At 48.5% G+C, this 18,557-nt stretch overlaps 1 protein-coding gene across 2 annotated transcripts in view; it reads left to right on the plus strand.

The window, feature by feature from the left end:
- SEPTIN12 (septin 12) overlaps positions 1–18,557 on the plus strand; it is a 76,298-nt gene extending 57,741 nt beyond the window's left edge. For both annotated transcript variants that reach the window (XM_081839686.1, XM_081839687.1), the window contains 7 exons: positions 3,101–3,182; positions 4,359–4,496; positions 9,663–9,780; positions 11,185–11,280; positions 12,464–12,560; positions 16,087–16,138; positions 17,208–18,557. In XM_081839686.1, coding sequence (XP_081695812.1) covers positions 3,101–3,182; positions 4,359–4,496; positions 9,663–9,780; positions 11,185–11,280; positions 12,464–12,560; positions 16,087–16,138; positions 17,208–17,358 — 734 coding nt within the window. In that variant the 3' untranslated portion in view covers positions 17,359–18,557. The remainder of the gene's footprint in view (positions 1–3,100; positions 3,183–4,358; positions 4,497–9,662; positions 9,781–11,184; positions 11,281–12,463; positions 12,561–16,086; positions 16,139–17,207) is intronic.

Raw genomic sequence — 18,557 nt, forward strand, 5'->3', positions numbered from 1 at the left:
CAATCAAACCATCAGATATTCACACATTCTAAAAATATTACATTATAAAAATCAATTAAAATCAAATTAATGGCAACTAATTAAGCAAGATTCTAAGCAGGTTGCCAGAGGAGGGAGTCAGGCTGCGCCCTGACCAAAGGCCTGGTGGAACAACTCTGTCTTGCAGGCCCTGCAGAAGGATGTCAGGTCCCGCAGGGCCCTAGTCTCTTGTGACAGAGCGTTCCACCAGATTGGAGCCGCAGCCGAGAAGGCCCTGGCTCTAGTTGAGGCCAGCCTAACCTCTCTGAGGCCTGGGACCTTGAGGATGTTATTATTTGCAGACCGTAGGTTTCTCTGTGGGGCATACCAGGAGAGGCGGTCCCGTAGGTACGAGGGTCCTAGGCCGTATAGGGCTTTAAAGGTTAAAACCAGCACCTTAAACCTGATCCTGTACTCCACCGGGAGCCAGTGCAGCTGGTATAGTACCGGTTGAATGTGATCTCGCAGCGAAGACCCCATAAGGAGTCTCGCCGCGGCATTCTGCACCTGCTGGAGTTTCTGGGTCAGTCTTAAGGGCAGCCCCACGTAGAGCGAGTTACAATAATCCAGTCTGGAGGTGACCGTCGCATGGATCACAGTGGCTAGGTCAGGGCGAGAGAGATAAGGGGCCAACTGCTTAGCTTGGCGGAGATGAAAAAATGCCGCCTTTGTTATAGCTGTAATCTGCGCCTCCATAGAGAGGGAGGTATCGAAGATTACACCCAAACTCTTAACGGACGGTGCTGGCACTAATTGCACCCCCGCAAGAGATGGGAGTTGCCCCCTCAATCCCATATCATCCCGCCCCAGCCAGAGGACCTCTGTCTTCGAAGGATTTAACTTCAACCGGCTCCCACGTAACCATCCAGCCACAGCTTCCAGGCATCTCGCCAGTGTATCGGGGGCCGAGTCAGGATGGCCATCCATCAACAGATAGAGTTGGGTGTCATCGGCATACTGATGGCAACCCAGCCCAAAACTCTGGACAAGCTGGGCGAGGGGGCGCATAAAGATGTTAAAAAGCATCGGGGAGAGAATCGCACCCTGAGGCACTCCACACACCAAGGAGTGGCGCGATGACAATTCCCCCCCGAGCGCCACCCTCTGTCCCCGACCAGAGAGAAACGAGCGCAGCCATTGAAGGACTGTGCCCTGGATTCCCACGTCGGCAAGGCGGTGGTCCAGGAGTTCGTGATCGACCATGTCGAAGGCTGCTGACAGATCTAGAAGAATCAGCAGCCCCGACCCGCCTCGATCCAGCTGCCTACGGAGATCATCTGTTAGGGCGACCAGAGCCGTCTCGGTCCCATGACCAGCACGGAAGCCGGACTGGAATGGATCCAGAGCAGATGTTTCATCCAGAAACCTACCAAGCTGTTCAGCAACCGCTCTCTCAATCACCTTACCCAGGAATGGAAGATTCGAGACCGGGCGGTAATTGGATAGATCTAAGGGATCTAATGATGTTTTCTTTAAGAGCGGACGCACCACTGCCTCCTTCAGTTCCCCTGGGAATATCCCGGTGCCATACAAAGCTGAAAATACAAAGAATCAGAATACAAAGCTGAAAATGAATGAACTGCAACTAAAATATTATGTTCATTTTTCACACGGTCTAGTCCTCATCTTAAGCCTGCAAAACACAAAGCCATACTTCCCCTGCCCACCCCCCTGATATTCTTAAGAGGGTCTCCTCTCCAGTCTTCAGAGAGTGGCTGGAAGTGGGGAGGCAGAAAAAGGTCCTCCTTTCCTTCCCGCAGTGGCACTTTTAATCTGAAATCTTAGGCACAGTACAGTGGCACCTTGGTTTACGAACTTAATCCGTTCCAGAAGTCCATTCTTAAACCAAAGCGTTCTTAAACCAAGGTGTGCTTTCCCATAGCAGCGGGGGACTCAATTTACAAACGGAACACACTCAACAGGAAGCGAAACATGTTTCCAAGGCAAAGTTCACAAACCAAAACACCTACTTCCAGGTTTGCAGCATTCTTAATTCAAGTTGTTCATAAACTAAGCTGTTCTTAAACCAAGGTACTACTGTACTACGCCCAGAGCTCAGATACTACTTGTGTTAAGGAAATTCCCTGTCGCAAAACGCACCTAGAACAATGGGAGTTTTGAATGCTGGGACCAGATGGAAAGGCCTTTGGGATGGGGTTCTCAGGGCTAGGAGACATTTGTCTCCTAGCCCTGAGAACCCCATCTCAGTCTTAGAAGCTCTACTGAAGGGTAGTGTACTAATATTCTGAGTAAAATGCAATGCAATGAATAAATCAGTCTTTTAGGGAGAGGTAGTAAAGACAAAGTCATTAATAACATCTTACATTGGATTCCCTGATAATTTTATTAGGCGAGTTAGCTCCACAAATAAAACATAAAGACTTAATGTGGAATTTAATAGCAGCTGCTCACATACTTGTGGTACAAAATGGGGGGTGGGGGGGAATAGGTCGCCACCAACAGTGAAAGAATGGCTAACAAAAATTTGGAAAGCACATGAGCTGATGGAATTGATTAGCATGAGAGAAGGGAGACAGGGTCACCTGGCTGTTCTGGTGAGATGAATTGCCGTTCTGTTTAAATTCTATGCCTCCTTTGCATCTGTGCATATAAATTAGCACTTGTGCATTTCATGCAAACCCTTCTTCTTATATTTTTAAAACAACAACAACAAAATTTATTTATGCAGTAAACTATAAAAAGCAAAGGACAAGCAGAAAACCACTCAGTCCGATGTTTTCAGGGCACAGAACAAGTGGAAGTTTAGCCGAGCCCAAAGTGTCTGCAGTCAAATTGGACAGGCAAAATGGGGAAGAATCCTCTCTTACTCCAGGGAGGGATGGGAAGAGTGCATGGGGGGGGCGCAGTGAGTCTCTGAGCAGCTCTATGGAAGCCGTGTATGTGAGAGAGACTTCTGTGTGAGAGAAGGCTGGATAAATCCATCAGTTTTGCTCTCTGTTTTTCAAATCTGAACTCCAGTTTGCCACATTTTGCGAGAAGGAAGCGGGCGAGCTTCCCTTTGGGATGAGAAGGGCCCCTCAGAGGCAGTGAACTAACACCGTTTCGCTCTGTTTCCCAACAGTTGTTGAAGAGAAGGGTGTGAAGATGAAGCTGACAGTGACAGACACGCCAGGATTTGGGGATCAGATTAACAATCAAAACTGGTATGAGAGAGAACTGATTGCTGCTTCACTTCTCTTTCTTGGGGAAAGGGGTTGCACTAGGAGTGGAAACAACACAACCGTTAAAAGTGTTTCTGAGGTGGTGGTGAAACATCGGTGGGGCTTCTATCTTTTGCCTTTTATAAATTGGGGTTTGCTTCCGGACAAACTGTTTCTCAAACATTCTTCATGATTTGTTTCCAGGGAGATGGGACTCTGTCCACTATTTTTGAGCATTTGTTCAGATTTCTTTGTAATACAGCATTGCATCAAAGCAGGTGTCATCATCACACACTTTCCAGTGCATCCCCCCCCCCTACTTTCCTTAGTGCACGAAGTCCAATCTTTTTTTGGGGGGGTGCAAATGCACAAGTTTTCCCAATCGACTAGAGCCACACAACCTGAATTTGCCACTGTGTGAGCATAGCACACCTGATTTCTGAAGAAATGCACAAACCAGAGCCTTCTACTCCAAAACTGTTGCTACGAGCAGTGGCGTAGCGTGGGTTGTCAGCACCCGGGGCAAGGCAAGTAATTTGCGCCCCCTAACCCGTGGATTTGCGCCCCCTAACCCGTGGATTTGCGCCCCCTAACCCTAACCCCCAGATGTTGCGCCCGGTGCGGCCGGCCCCCTCTGCACCCCCCACGCTACGCCACTGGCTACGAGGATATGTGCATGTGAAACTTTCTTTTCTTAGGGGTGATTCTGAACCAGGGGTAGGCAACCTAAGGCCCGTGGGCCGGATGCGGCCCACTCGCCTTCTCAATCTGGCCCGAGGATGGTCCAGGAATCAGCATATTTTTACATGAGGAGAATGTGTGCTTTTATTTAAAATGCATCTCTGGGTTATTTGTGGGGCATAGGAATTCGTTCATTTTGATTTTTTTTTTCTAAATATTGTCCGGCCCACCACATGGTCTGAGGGACAGTGGACTGGCCCACGGCTGAAAAAGGTTGCTGACCCCTGTTCTGAACAGAGAGGTGATGGTGGAAGGGTGTGCTTAACCTCATTTATACTGCAGAGTTTCTCTACTCCAAATCATTCCCCACACCACTGCCTGTTCTCCTTCCTCCAGAGTTCCCAGACATGGTTTTCCTCTCTCACATGCTAGGAGAGGAGCGACTTGAAGGGAGAATTTCCTCTGAGCATAAGAATCACCCTCTCTCCTTCCCCATAGCTGGGACCCAATCATCGAATATATCAACGACCAGTATGAGCGATACCTGAGAGAAGAGATCCTCATCAACCGCAAACGGAAGATCCCCGACACCCGAGTCCACGCCTGTGTATATTTCGTGCCACCAACGGGTCACTGGTAAGCCCTTCTTGCAGGCGGGGGTGAAGAAGATCTTGCATTAAAGATACTCTTATTTCGTTATCATCAGGCATACTTAGGTGTGTTGGAATTAGAGAGAGAGAGAGAGAGAGAGCATAAATAAGTAGTCTAGTAAAACAGCTGGTGGGAAGGATAAAGAAACTTTTTTTAAAAAAATAATAATTTACTTTTCATTCATAAAAATCCAATGGAGGCCACATGAATACAATACCAAATCATAATACAATCAAAAAAGCCAATTAATCAGTTCAGAATTCAATATTTTTGAATTACTTCCCATGTTCTGGCTATCAGGAGTTGATGTTATTCCTTAAGGATAAAGAAACTTAAGTCTTAGTACTCGTAGCAAGCAACCACAAGCTTACATGTAGCCGTCATGGAGTCAAGAGGTTAACAAAAGGGTGGCCCATGGCAAGAATATGAAAAGCCTGAGAGAAAACCCACAGACAAAGTTACTCAGGAAGGAATCAGCCAGGGAAGAGTAGGCTGCCTTTCTGTCTATCACCCCCACCCTCCATCGGTCCAGATAACATATTGCAGGTGTTGTCACTTTGCTTGCAACAGAGTGTAGGGCAGGACTGGGATCCTGTGGCCCTCCAGAGGTTGTGGGAGCCTGTCTCCGGCGATGCTGGCTGGGGCTGGTGGACATTTGCAAGGCCACAGGTTCCCCATCCCCCCAACCCGAGTCGAGAAAAAAAACAGTGTAGACACTATGAAGTCTGCTTTTGGAAATTTATATTAGGCCCCACCCTGCCCCTTGGTGTGTCTGGTTTGAAAGCCTATGCTTTTTCTACTTCCATTCTGTAAGTTGCTTTGAGACCCCTTGGTGCAAAAAAGTAATAATTGCAGGAAATATAATAAATAATCATAATAATGTCCATCAGCTGAGCCTGCGGGCACCACAGAGAAGCACACCGGGGCTGACTTGGGCATGCCTTCGTACCCGCCAGGAATGCCTGTCACTTTCAGTTAAAACAAACTCATAAAAATGGCTGCCAGGCTCCTTGTCCCCCATCCCCTCCTCTCCCTCCGTGTGTGGGTACTGTTGGCCCCATTGCTCCTTTCCCAACATCTGTCCCACAGCTGCTTCTTCGCCATTCTCCCTGCTCCACCCAGCATAGGTGGGAGGAGAAAGTTGCATTGAGGCCAAGAATCCAGTGGCTTCCAAGAGAGAGGAGTGGGCTGCTGGAGGGTGGGGCAGGGAGTGCTCTCAGTCACTGAGGGAGGTGAGAACGCTCCCAGGACACCTTACTCTTGCAGTGGGCGTGGGCTGAGAGCCGTGGTGTACACCGTGTACACCGTGGTGTAGGCCAGAAGGACGTGTACTTCTGGTAGTCACAGCCATACCCCCTCACAGCATGCCCCTTCTAAGATTATATAATAATTACATAATTATTAAATAATAGCCATGAGGGATGCATTGCAACAATCAGTGCAGATCTCCGTGTGTTGCTGAAATGTACTTGGAGTCGGGAGTGGATTTCATGCTCTTTATTCAGCTCATAGTGGTGAGGAGGAATGGAAGTTCCCCCAGAATGTCTGCTTTATATACATTATTTACACAATGGGCCCCACGTGGTTGGCTAATTCCGGGATTCACCTGTAGGCCAATCAGGTTGCGGATTCACTTCCACCTGGAGCTGGATTGGGTGGCTCCTGTGGACCAATCAGACTGCTGCATTCTGGACCCTATTGTTCTAGGACCAATCAGACTGCTGCATTCTGGACCCTATTGTTCTAGGACCAATCAGACTGCTGCATTCTGGACCCTATTGTTCTAGGACCAATCAGACTGCTGCATTCTGAATCCTTTTGTTCTAGGACCAATCAGACTGCTGCCTTTTGGATCCTATTCAACTCAGTACATAACAGTTGCCTTTCAGCACCTGCATGGGCAACTGATTTGGAGTGCTCCGATATCTTCTTTCAGCGCGACTTTGGATGTTCCGTTGTATGAAACAGAACATGCGCACTGTGCTCTTGAATCTGGAGCACCCCTTGTGTTTTCAGTGTCCCTAAGTGCTTGGCTTTGGCACATACAGAACAACTCCTTGGCGTTCTTCCTGACACCTTCTCCAGAGTGACCCTAGGAGCCAATCCGCTGTGACCAAATCAACTCCTTTCACTCTGATTGGCTCTCATCAGCACAAAGGTTGACATGACTTCTTCTCAGTGGCTAAAAAAAAAAAGAAGAAGCCCTCCTTTCATTCTGATTGGGCAGCTCTGGGGCACTGGAGACAGGAATCTTACTACAAAAATAGTAATGGGTCTTGAGCTTCCCATGACTGCATCACTGGCTGGGAGGCCAAATAAATGGCCATCCCTCCCAGCACAGCCCCACTGAATGCCCTGTAGCCAGCTGCCGCCACACTCCAAAGCTTATGTTTTCTCTAGAGGTGATTCCAATGAGACGTTGTGCCTTCTCTGTGCTGTGGGCCCCTTGCTTCTGTCAGGATGTGGCTTCCTGCCAAAAGCGGGGTTTGCAAGCGCCATGATGAGGTGATCAGCAGTATCCACAGATCCCCACGCAGTTTGATTTCAAACCATGCAGGAGGAAGAAAAGAGGAAAGAGGTGGGGGGGGGAGATGGGGGGGTGAGGTCGGGTGGCGATGTTTCTGTTTTACTTACTATAAAAGTAAGTACTGTTTTACTGTAGGGTTTGGTTTGGTGTCAGCGTTGCTTGTGCAGGTTCTTTGCAGTTCACTTGTGTTCCTTTAGTGGTAAGAAAGGTTGGGGTTGGCCTAGGGTGTGGTTGTTCATTTGCGGTTGGCTGTGTCAACAAATGAAACTGATTTGTAAAAATATTACAGGGGGGGGGGAATGCGAGAGAGAGAGACATTGCACACACTCTTGTAAATCAAGAAAATCTTTAATAAAATAAACCATGCAGGAGGAAGGAAAAACACTTGATGACATCAGGCGATTGACAGGTGGGTGGCTACATATCGGAGGGACCTGCAGGGTTCGAGGAGGGGAGGGACCAGCCCAGTAGCTGGATCCAGTTCTTCATCCCTGCCGTGTGGTGGCTGGCCTGTTTCCTTGTGCCCCACCAACCTCAGTCTGCCCTCAGCCAGCCCTCACCTCCCTTCCTGTTCATTTAGAGCCTTGGCTGCTCCCTTTCTCAGTCTTGGTTGTTGCCCTTGTAGAGTTCATCAGGAGTGATGTGAACAGGGGCCAAACTAGAATTAGCTGGCTCCACCTGTCATTGGCTCTGGCTGCACCTATTGTTGGGCTCCCTGCCTTCCACCCTCCCAATTCCAAAGGCCCCCTGCCACCCCTTGCCTTAGACCAAAGAGCCCAGGGCACATGACTCCAAATGACATCTCTTTTGCAAACACCAAGCATGCAGGCCAATAGACCGAGGCTTCCAATGGTACAAAGAAGCCCTTGCTCAGATTTCTTCATAGCATGATATTGGGAAGGAGTCGAGGCTGACTCTTCCGTGTCAGTGGCAAGACCTTCTGTATCAGATTTTAGGTTCCCCATTAAAATTAGTTACGAGAGTTTACAGGAAAGAGCAATCCATTCAGAGAACGCTGATTAGCAAATGGTCGTGATTGAAAAAAAGCATGCAGCCCGTCTTGATCTATCCACCTTCAGATTAAGCCGCAGCTCAGAAGCACAGAGTGGCGTCTTTCCTAATAAATCCCATCAGTAGCAGCCACTCTTGTTTAGTTGTTTGCCAGAAAATGGATCTCCAGTTTCTCAACACGTGGGCTTTTGCACACAAATGGACAGAATAATCTCTCTTCGGCTAGCAGGGAGATTTCGCCGACTGAAAGCAACTTCAGACTTAAATACTTGGATTAAATGACACAACAGACCCTGCGAGTCTGATGGAAACTTCCAGCTTCCTCAAGTAATGGGCTGGCTGGGTAGTAAGACCAGGTGACATGTCACAAACACACTCCCAGCATCCTATAAATCTTTCCGCAAGCGAGATGGGAACCTTCTGAGCCCTTCTGGCAGCCGAGACATTGGCTCCATCCGCACAATGTATTTAAAGCAGTATCATACCACTCTGGCTTCCCCCAGAGAATCCTGGGAACTGTAGTTTATTAAAGGTGGTGGTTGTTCTTAAGGAGACCCCAATTCCCCTCATGGAGCTGCAATTCCCAGAGTTGCTTGGGAAGAAGGATTGATGGTTAAACCACTCTGGGAATTGTACCTCTGGGAGAGGAATTGCAGCTCTCAGCACCCTCAACAAACTACAGTTCCCAGGATTCTCAGGGGAAAGACATGACTCTCAAAGTGTGGTAATTGTATGGTAAGGATATGACCTTATACTTCAAGCCTAGAAGGACAAATACCCACCATCAGTTATGCAGGGTTGAAGGACCTTACTGCCCCTCCTACAATTAAACATATTTCAACATCAAATTTGTTTTAATATTTATTGGGACATTTGGATGGCTAATATTAACTGAGATAAATTTATTGATGGCCATTGTATTATTAATGTGGGCTGGTGGTTTATTTTTCTTCTTTTTCCCCTTTTTTTGTTAGGTTAAACTTGCAATAAATTTAATTTATTTTATTTTTAAGGGGTAACTTCTATAGGGCATTATCATCAAGGAGTATTGTAGAACTGAGGAATGTTATTATGTGTAAGCTTTCAAAGAGCAGAGCCCCACTTCTTCAGGTGCAAGGAGCATACAGTGGTACCTCAGGTTAAGTACTTAATTCGTTCCGGAGGTCCGTTCTTAACCTGAAACTGTTCTTAACCTGAAGCACCACTTTAGCTAATGGGGCCTCCCGCTGCCGCCGCGCCACTGAAGCACAATTTCTGTTCTCATCCTGAAGCAAAGTTCTTAACCTGAAGCAGTATTTCTGGGTTAGCGGAGTCTGTAACCTGAAGCGTATGTAACCTGAAGCGTGTGTAACCCGAGGTACCACTGTATTCCCCTTCACCCCATGCTGCAAAATGAGCCAGTGGAAGTGAAGTGGTTAGGGTGTCAGACTAGGACCTGGGAGGAGATCACAGTTCAAATGCACTATAAATGCAATCAATATATCAATATATATAAATGCAGTAAATGCATTTATATTGGATATAAATGCAGTCAATATGGCAATAGAATGTAACGTTTTGAGCTGGCCCTTTACATCGCTGCTGCAAGAGACTTCCTGTATTTCTCCCGTCAGGTTGCGCCCCTTGGATCTGGAGTTCATGAGGCGGCTCAGCAAGATCACCAACGTTGTGCCTGTGATCGCCAAGGCCGACACTCTGACCTTAGAGGAACGGGCAGAGTTCAAACGGAGGGTAAGAAGAGCATTGGTGGCAGCAGAAGGCAGTGGCAAAGTTTCCTCAAATTTGGGTTGCAATCCTAGTCCTGTATACCTGGGAGTAAGCCCCATTGAATCCAATGGGATTTGCTTCTCAGTAGACACAAGGGTGCTTCCAGACCACCTATTTATTGATCATTCATCCTGATTTGCTTGTAGGGAGATAAGAGAGCGTTGGCTTTTTAATGAGTTCCCATTCTGGTCTGTTTGCAGGGTTGTGTCAAAGCAAATGTTATGCCACATGCTTCCCAGGGCAGCTTTCTGTCGCTCTCCTTAGTATGCAAAGTCTGACCTTTTTCAGGAAGTGGGTTTGTTGCGCAAGACCTCCCAATCAACTGCTAATTGCGCAGCCTGACTTTGCTATTATGTGACGAATCCTTCCCCCCAAATATTGATGGTCTGGAAGCACCCACGATTTGAATTGCACTGTTATTTTTTTTATTATTTAGTCAGAAAGATCTTTAGACAGCTTAATTGCAAAACTGGACTTAAATCCCCACTTAACCTTTTGCCCTGCCCTTTCCAGGCACAGTACATGACACAGTCATGTCATTCTTAACAAAATATATATTTCATGTTCAACGCATACCCAATTCCGAATAACAGCATTTCTGACTAAACATTCGCTTCTGCACTTTGACAGTACAACGCTGCAGTCTTATCATACTGTGCACAGTCGCATTTGTGTGCTTTTGTAAGAGAATACCATGTGAATACTGTACAACCAAGTTGTTGTGTGAGACACGTGTTGTGTTACACATACAAGGGTAATCTTTGAAGTGCATGCTTAGTTCAGCAACAATCGTGTGGGCATATTTCACTTACATTAGTTGTTACGATCGTAATATTCTCAGCAAGTATGAATATTGTCATATTTATTATTAACGTAAAATCAAGGTCACACTTTGATTTTATATCCTATGTAAAAAAAATTAGCTGGTCCACCCTTGCTGGGGGGGGGGCAAAAACATTTTTTCACTGGCACCCAACTCCACTCTCACGGTCCTTGACAGCTGCCTTCCGATCTGCATGTCAGTCCAGGTAATGTGAAATCATGTTAGTTTGCTGTAAAATGCAGGTGGAATGAAACCCTCAAATGCCTGTAGCACTCAGCAAGCATCTGTTTACCCACCTGCACTCTGACATGGTGCAAACCAGAAGGAGCTCTTCTGCTGTTTATGCAAAGTGGTGCAAAGTCTAGGTGGAAAGCGGGAGAGAGAGACCCTGGCAACCTGCAGGCTGCTCATGAGTATCACCACACACTGGGCTTGAATTTGCTTTGCTCACATAACTTTCCTTTGCCCTGGCCACGAAGAAGGTACATTTCCAAGTCAGCAAGGGGGAGTTCTGGTCTCAGTGCCAAAAACTTTTCTCTTGGCAGATTCAGGATGACTTGAAGGCCCACGGAATCCATGTTTACCCCCAAGAGGACTTGGATAGCGACCCCGATGACAGGCTTTTGAATGACAAAATACGGGTAAGTGCTGGCAATCTGGAAAGGGGAGAAATTGACTAAGAGTTCTTTGGTGCCTTTTCTCTCTAATACATTGTCGGCACTACAGTCGTACCTTGGAAGCCGAACAGAATCCACTCCGGAAGTCTGTTCGACTTTCAAAATGTTCAGAAACCAAAGCGCGGCTTCTGATTGGCTGCAGGAAGCTCGGCTTCCAAAAATAGTTCGCAAACCAGAACAGTCACTTCCGGGTTTGCAACGTTCGGGAGCCAAAATGTTCGGGAACTAAGCTGTTTGAAAACCAAGGTACAACTGTATTCTCTCTTGTCTCTTTACACACACGCACGCAGGCGCACACACACACACACACACACACACACGATTTGTTTCTTTTATAATATTGCATTGGAAGTATTTGCCTTTTCGGAAAACAGTACTCTCTGTTTGAATCAGCATTATGTGCCTTCAAACATGGCCAAATCTGATTGCGGCCTACTTCCTTTTGCTATGTGATCCCTGATAGACTGGGATTGTCCATAGGCCACGTCTAGGGATCAGGGTCCTCACTCTCAGATACATTCAGTTTGCTCTCAGTGAAAGCAAAATGTAAAGGACTGTGTAGTATTCTGACACACTCCCTATCAACGATGCAATCTCTGATTGGCCAAGTCTCATCCCGGATAAAGGCAGTTCAGTAAACAGAAGGAGGGAAACATTGGTTGCCTTGAGGTCTACCAGAGGGCCCAGGCTTTGAAGTGTCCCTCCAAAAGCAAATTAAAAGAAAAGAAATTATTTTAAAAAAAATAAAAATTGAGGATTCCAGTCAGAAATGGAAGTGTGCTTCAGTTCAGCTGAAGTTCTGTGTTCTTAAAAAAACAGCAACTAGTGTTTAGGCATGGTGGTGGTGCTAGCCATGTTGCGCTAAGCTATTTATTATTATTTATTTCATTTTGCAAAAATTACATATTGTTAAAAAAAAAAACCTCAAAGATAATGGAACCAACCCATTATCAGCACCATCCACAGTCTGCAAGTACCAGGTTTTCATTAACAAGGCAGGGAAGATGGTGTTCTGCTCCTTTAACAGCATCTACACACTTTTCACGTCAAGTGCTGTAATACTAGAGCTTTCCAAGAAAAGGTGGGGGTGGGGGAGAAACACCCTTGTTCTTCCCTGGACTGATGCCCCTCTCATTCTCTTAATCAGGAGAAAATCCCCTTTGCAGTGGTGGGAGCTGACAAGGAGCACCAGGTGAACGGGAAGAAAGTCCTGGGCCGCAAGACCAAGTGGGGGATCATCGAAGGTAAACCCTTCTGGACTGCCCAGGTTGGAGGGAAGGGCTGTAGTTCAGTGGTAGAGCATCTTATTTTACATGCAGAAGGTCCCAGGTTCAATCCCCAGGCTCTCCAGGTAGGGCTGGAAGGGACCGCTGCCTGAAATTCTGGAGAGCTGCTGGGTAGGCAACCTAAGGCCCAGGGGCCGGATCTGGCCCAATCGCCTTCTCAATCCGGCCCACTGACAGTCTGGGAATCAGCGTGTTTTGACATGAGTAGAATGTGCCCTTTTATTTAAAATGCATCTCTGGGTTATTTGTGGGGCATAGGAATTTGTTCATTTTTACTTTTATTTTTCAAAATATAGTCCCGCCCCCCCCCAAGGTCTGAGGGACAGGGAACCGGCCCCCTGCTGAAAAAGTTTGCTGACCCCTGGTATAGACAATACTGAGCTAGGAGGAGCAATGTTCTGACTCAGCATAAGGGCAGCTTCCTATGTTCCTATTTAAATCAGCTCTTTAGTCCAGATCATGAGGACTAGAAACTTACTTTCAAGGAAGGATCATATAGCTCAGTGTCAAAGCATCTGCTTTACCTGCAGGAGGTCCCAGGTGCAACCCCCAGCATCTCCAGGTAGGGCTGGGGAAGGGAGAGAGAAACCCCCTGCCTAAAACCCTGCAGAGCTGCTCCCAGTCAGTGTAAGGAATATACTGAGCTAGACGGCCCAATGCTCTGGCTTGGTATAAGACAGCTTCTGCAGGTTTGGGTCCTCCTGCCAACTGCTCACCCAGGAGAGAGGCATCTGGGGGAGTCTTGCTCTGCTTCCTCTCTAATCTTAGGCGCAGAGTTCAACCTGCAGAGCATGGCTTTCCACTCTCCTCCCCACCACCCCACGGTGCATTCCACACTGACAGCAGCAATCTGCCCCATCCATGGGCCAGGATAGTCCTGTTACTCCCACCTGGGGGGGAAAGGATGCTGGCCAAAAGGAAAGGGAGAGGTGCTTTGGGGGAACAAGAATCAAGCAGGGGAAGTTTTTTCCTGCCTTTGAGCTGTATTGTCAGAGTGCCGTGCTCTCGTGCACAGAAGCACCCCTGTTTCCCAGGGACATCCAGAATCCTCGCCCCAAATTAATCTCGTTTGGCACATCGAAATAAATGCGTGTGTGAACTGCCTGCAATAGCACTAGATCCTGTGGACTGGCTTACAATAGTGTGATGTGACCCAAATGCCTCACCCCCAGAACTGTTCTAGCTGACAGATTCTGCCCCAGTGGAAGTTTTCCAAACCATCTTCGAGGGCAGCCCCACGCAGAATACATTGCAATCCACAGGGACATAGGAAGCTCCCTTGTAGTACCAAGTCAAGCCATTGGTCTATCTAGTTCAGTATTGTCAACACTAAGGGCTGACCCACACCTGCATTTACCCCCTGCTTTCCCCCTGGGATAGGGACGCAGGTGGCGCTGTAGGTTAAACCACAGAGCCTAGGACTTGCTGATCAGAAGGTCGGTGGTTCGAATCCCCACGACAGGGTGAGCTCCCGTTGCTTGGTCCCTGCTCCTGCCCACCTAGCAGTTCGAAAGCACGTCAAGTGCAAGTAGATAAATAGGTACCGCTCTGGCGGGAAGGTAAGCGGTGTTTCCGTGTGCTGCTCTGGTTTGCCAGAAGCAGCCTAGTCATGCTGGCCACATGTATGCCAGCTCCCTCGGCCAATAAAGTGAGATGAGTGCCACAACCCCAGAGTCGGCCACGACTGGACCTAATGGTCAGGGGTCCATTTTATTTTTCTCCTGGGAAGCCCATCTTTACTGCTGAATTGGAGCAAACGTCAGCCAGGTTTTCTCCAGATTGATGTTTGCTCTGATTTAGCACCAAAGAGCAGGTTTTCTCGGGGGAAGCAGTGGGGTGAAAGCAAAAGTGGTTGGATTTGTGATTTCTAGGCATGAGTCACACAGAAGTGTGGACGAGCCCTGAGTGGCAGCAGTTCACCAGAATTTCTCCAGGGTCTTTCCCGTTCCTACCTGGTGGCCCCAAGGAGTGAGCTCTCCCTACCTAGAGATCCAAGGGGAAAGGCCACAGCTCAGTGACAAAACAACTGGCTTGCACAAAAGAAAGTGTTGGGTTCAGTTCCCAGCATCTCCGGGTAGGGCTAGGAATGCCCTCAGTCTGAAATCCCAGAATGACACTGCCAGTCAGTGAGGACATGCCTTGAAGAGTTGCACAGACAGACAGAAGGTCTCAGGTTCAATCCCTGGCAACTCCAGGTAGGGCTGGGAATGTCCCCTGCCTGAAACCCTGGGAAGATGCTTCCAGTCAGTGTAGACAGAGAGAGGACAATTGGTCTGATCCTGTATAGGTTCCTGTGACCATGCCAAGCATGTCATCTGCCACTGAGTTGCAGACATGTTGTCGGTTCACTAGGTTGAATTTTGGTGTTGCTTCACCAAGTTTAGTTTTAACTTGCTAAAAGTTGCAGTTGTGGGTTCTACACTGCAGGCCTCATCGTTTGGGTGGTGGCATCTGAGCTTGCTCTGCTGATTTCCCAGTGTGTCACTAGTGGGGATCAGGGCTCAGGGACTGGCCCAGCTCTGCTGTGGCTTGCAGGAGTATCTTAAGGGCTAAGTGAAGTTCCTGACCAGAACTGCCTTCATACTTTCCAGCTGTCTCTCCCCATCCCTCGACACCACCGCACACTCCACTAGCTTGTATTTAGAAATCTGCTGCCCTCTGGTGTTCAACAGTCTCCTTGCAGTCATACCTCTAGGGAGCCTGGACCTTCCAAAGCTTGGGTAGGCAAACTAAGGACCAGGGCCCGGATCGAGCCCAACCGCCTTCTAAATCCGGCCTGCAGACAGTCTGGGAATCAGCGAGTTTTTACATGAGCAGAATGTGTGCTTTTATTTAAAATGCATCTCTGAGTTATTTGTGGGGCCTGCCTGGTGTTTTTACACGAGTAGAATGTGTGCTTTTATTTAAAATGCATCTCTGGGTTCTTTGTGGGGCATAGGTATTTGGGCATATTTTTTTCCAAAATATAGTCTGGCCCCCCCCACAAGGTCTGAGGGACAGTGGACAGGACCCCTGCTGAAAAAGTTTGCTGACCCCTGTTCCAAAGCATTGCATTGTGATCTCCAGATTAGACCCGGCTCAGCAGCAGGTCAGCTGGGGAGCTAGGGGCAATGCTGAAAGCAGGGGAGAGGGACACTTTGCCTGATCCAGCAGGGCTCTTCTTAGCTCATGTTCCTACAAGGCAGCCTTCCTCAACCCAGCTGTCTTGGACTACAACTCCCATCAGCCCATGCTGTTTGGGTCTCATGGGAGTTGTACTCCAAAATGGCCGTGCTGGCTGGGAATGATGGGAGTTGCAGGCCACAAACATCTGGAGCCCCCTGGGTTAGGGAAGTCTGCTATGAGATGGCATGGAACTGCTCTTTCAAGCTTTGGGTGGGGCGAGCAACAGAGACACCTGGCTCAGTCCATCCTTGTCCCCTTCTGACACATTTGCCTCGCTGTCACTGAAAATGTTCAGCTGTCATGTGCGCTTTCCTTTCAGTGGAAAACCCGGCCCACTGTGAGTTTCCTCTGCTGCGGGACCTCCTCATCCGGTGAGTTGTGGGAGTTGGAAGTCTTGCTACTCTTTTTACTTTGAAGGAAGGGATCCCTGTTGAAGCTTTTGAGCATGACTGTCTGACAGGGCAGTGGGGGGTGAAAGATGTAAATAAAACCAGCAGTTTTAAATATGTATACAGTCAAACCTCGGTTCCCGAACGGCTCCGTTTTGGAATGTTTCGGCTCTTCAACACCGAAAGCCTGGAAGTAAATGTTCTGGTTTTCGAACATTTTTCAGAAGCCGAACGACTTCCGGGGAGTTTTTTTCTTTTTTCCTCCATTGACTTTGCTGACTGCCCTTTGATCCTTGGTTGTTGAATGTTTTGGAATTCAAACGGTCTTCTGGAATGGATTACGTTCAACAACCGAGGTTTGACTGTACAGTGGTACCTCGGGTTACATACACTTCAGGTTACAGACGCTTCAGGTTACAGACTCCGCTAACCCAGAAATAGTACCTCGGGTTAAGAACTTTGCTTCAGGATCGGAACAGAAATCGTGCTCCGGCGGCGCAACAGCAGCAGGAGGCTAAAGTGGTGCTTCAGGTTAAGAAAAGTTTCAGGTTAAGAACGGACCTATGGAACGAATTAAGTACTTAACCCGAGGTACCACTGTATCATAAAACAGCATGGCTTATTAATATACAGGTCAGAGTGTTCATGCCTTGGCATGCTTCCTTCAACAACAAGAAAGTTTTTGGCAGCTGCCAAAAACAGGGCAGCAAAAGTACCTGGCTGATACCAATGGGCAGGGAATTCCAAAGAGACAGGTGTCACTGCACCAAACAATCAGTTCTGCAGATCAAAGGGGTTGAATGGGCATAGATGGGGTCAACCAAGATGACCTTGTTTTCTCAGGGCTCTCCAGGAGCCTGGAACTGGAATGTGACCATTGTAGACCTTCTTTGTGGGGTGAGGACAGAGAGTCTGACAGATTGGGAAGGAGGAAGAAGAAAAAGAAGCACCCTCCCCATCCATCTATCTGGCCAGGAGGGAATGGTCATTGGAAACCTTGACCTGCCAGGCAGCTCCAACTTCTCCCGTCTCTTTCCCTCTCCCTTCCCAGATCCCACCTGCAGGACCTCAAGGACATCACCCACAGCGTGCATTACGAGCAGTACCGTGCCCAGCGCCTCAACGAGAACAACCTCCTGGCCACGGGCGGCAAGCAGCTGGCCCTGAGCTGCCTCAACGGAGAGTTGGAGAGCCAACTTTGAGCTGCGGGGACAGCCTGGCCCCTCTTCCTCCTCTCCAGCCTCAACAGACACCCTCCACCAATAGCTTCAGTGGACTGATTCCCTTCTCCCTCCCCCCGAACCCCCTCTTCCGGGAACAGCTGGAGCAGAGTTCCTGAGCCCCCATCTCTTCCGAGCACAAGAAGCAGCTCTTGACTGGGAAATCTCAACTTCGCTGCCGGGCGCCTTCCTGCCCCTTCCTTTCCGACTGCCTCCTGCTCAGCCTCACACCTCAGAGCAGAAGGACACTGGGAGGGCGAGAGAGCCCAGCAGCCCACCTTCCGCCTCTCCACCCTTGGCATCTCACATGGGCACCGTCCTTTGCCTTGGCTCTGCCTCTGCTTCTGAGCCAAGCAGTGCAAGTGGCCTTGGGGAGACATCCTTGCCGCCTGTTGAGGCTGTCCTTGCCCCCTTCCAGACTCCACTGCTCTGTCAGGCAACCCACTTGTCCCAACAGGCCCTGGCAGAGCCGGCCAATTTCTTTCCTTAACCCTTAAATGACACCACACCCATGTGTGTTTCTTCTATGACATTTTTATCTCCAATATGCTGGCAATACTAGGACAGTTCTCCTTCGTATTTGTTGGTTGGCAGAGGGGGCGTGGGGAGGGGGGAAGGCAGGTAGCAGAGAGCTTTTGAAGGGCCCATAATGCATGAAAAGTTAAGCCCGCCATCCCTGAGGGCAAAAAGGGAGCCCCATTTCAGACCCTCCCAGGCTGGGGTTCTAGCAACTGTCATAGCCCACATGCGAAAGCAAAGAGAATCTTCTGGAGAAGTTTCCGCCTCCCAGTGTTCCTGCAGGACGTCAGACTGGCTCTTTCGACCACCCTCAGTTTGTAAGAACCATGGAGGGGGCATCATTTGAAGGCTACTTGCATCAAGCCAGGAGGCCAATAACTGGCTTGTACAATGAAAACATCTGTGCTGATTGGTGCAAAACTCCCTCTTCATATCTCTTGCCCCAGAGAAGAGTCTGGGGTTGGGAATTAAGAGAAGACCATTTTCCAGCTGGTCCCTTGTTGATGCAGGAGCAGTACAGGAGAACAGCGCCATCTCCTGGAAGGAGGTCAGCCTGCCCAGGCTCACGTTTTCATCCTTCTACTTTTATACTCTTGGGCAGGGGGCCTGTGGGCAGATTGTGCTTCTCCAGTTAATCCATTAAAGAGCAACTGTAGAAGGTT

Source organism: Podarcis erhardii (assembly GCF_964252035.2).
Source record: "Podarcis erhardii genome assembly, chromosome: 14".
NCBI lineage: Eukaryota > Metazoa > Chordata > Lepidosauria > Squamata > Lacertidae > Podarcis > Podarcis erhardii.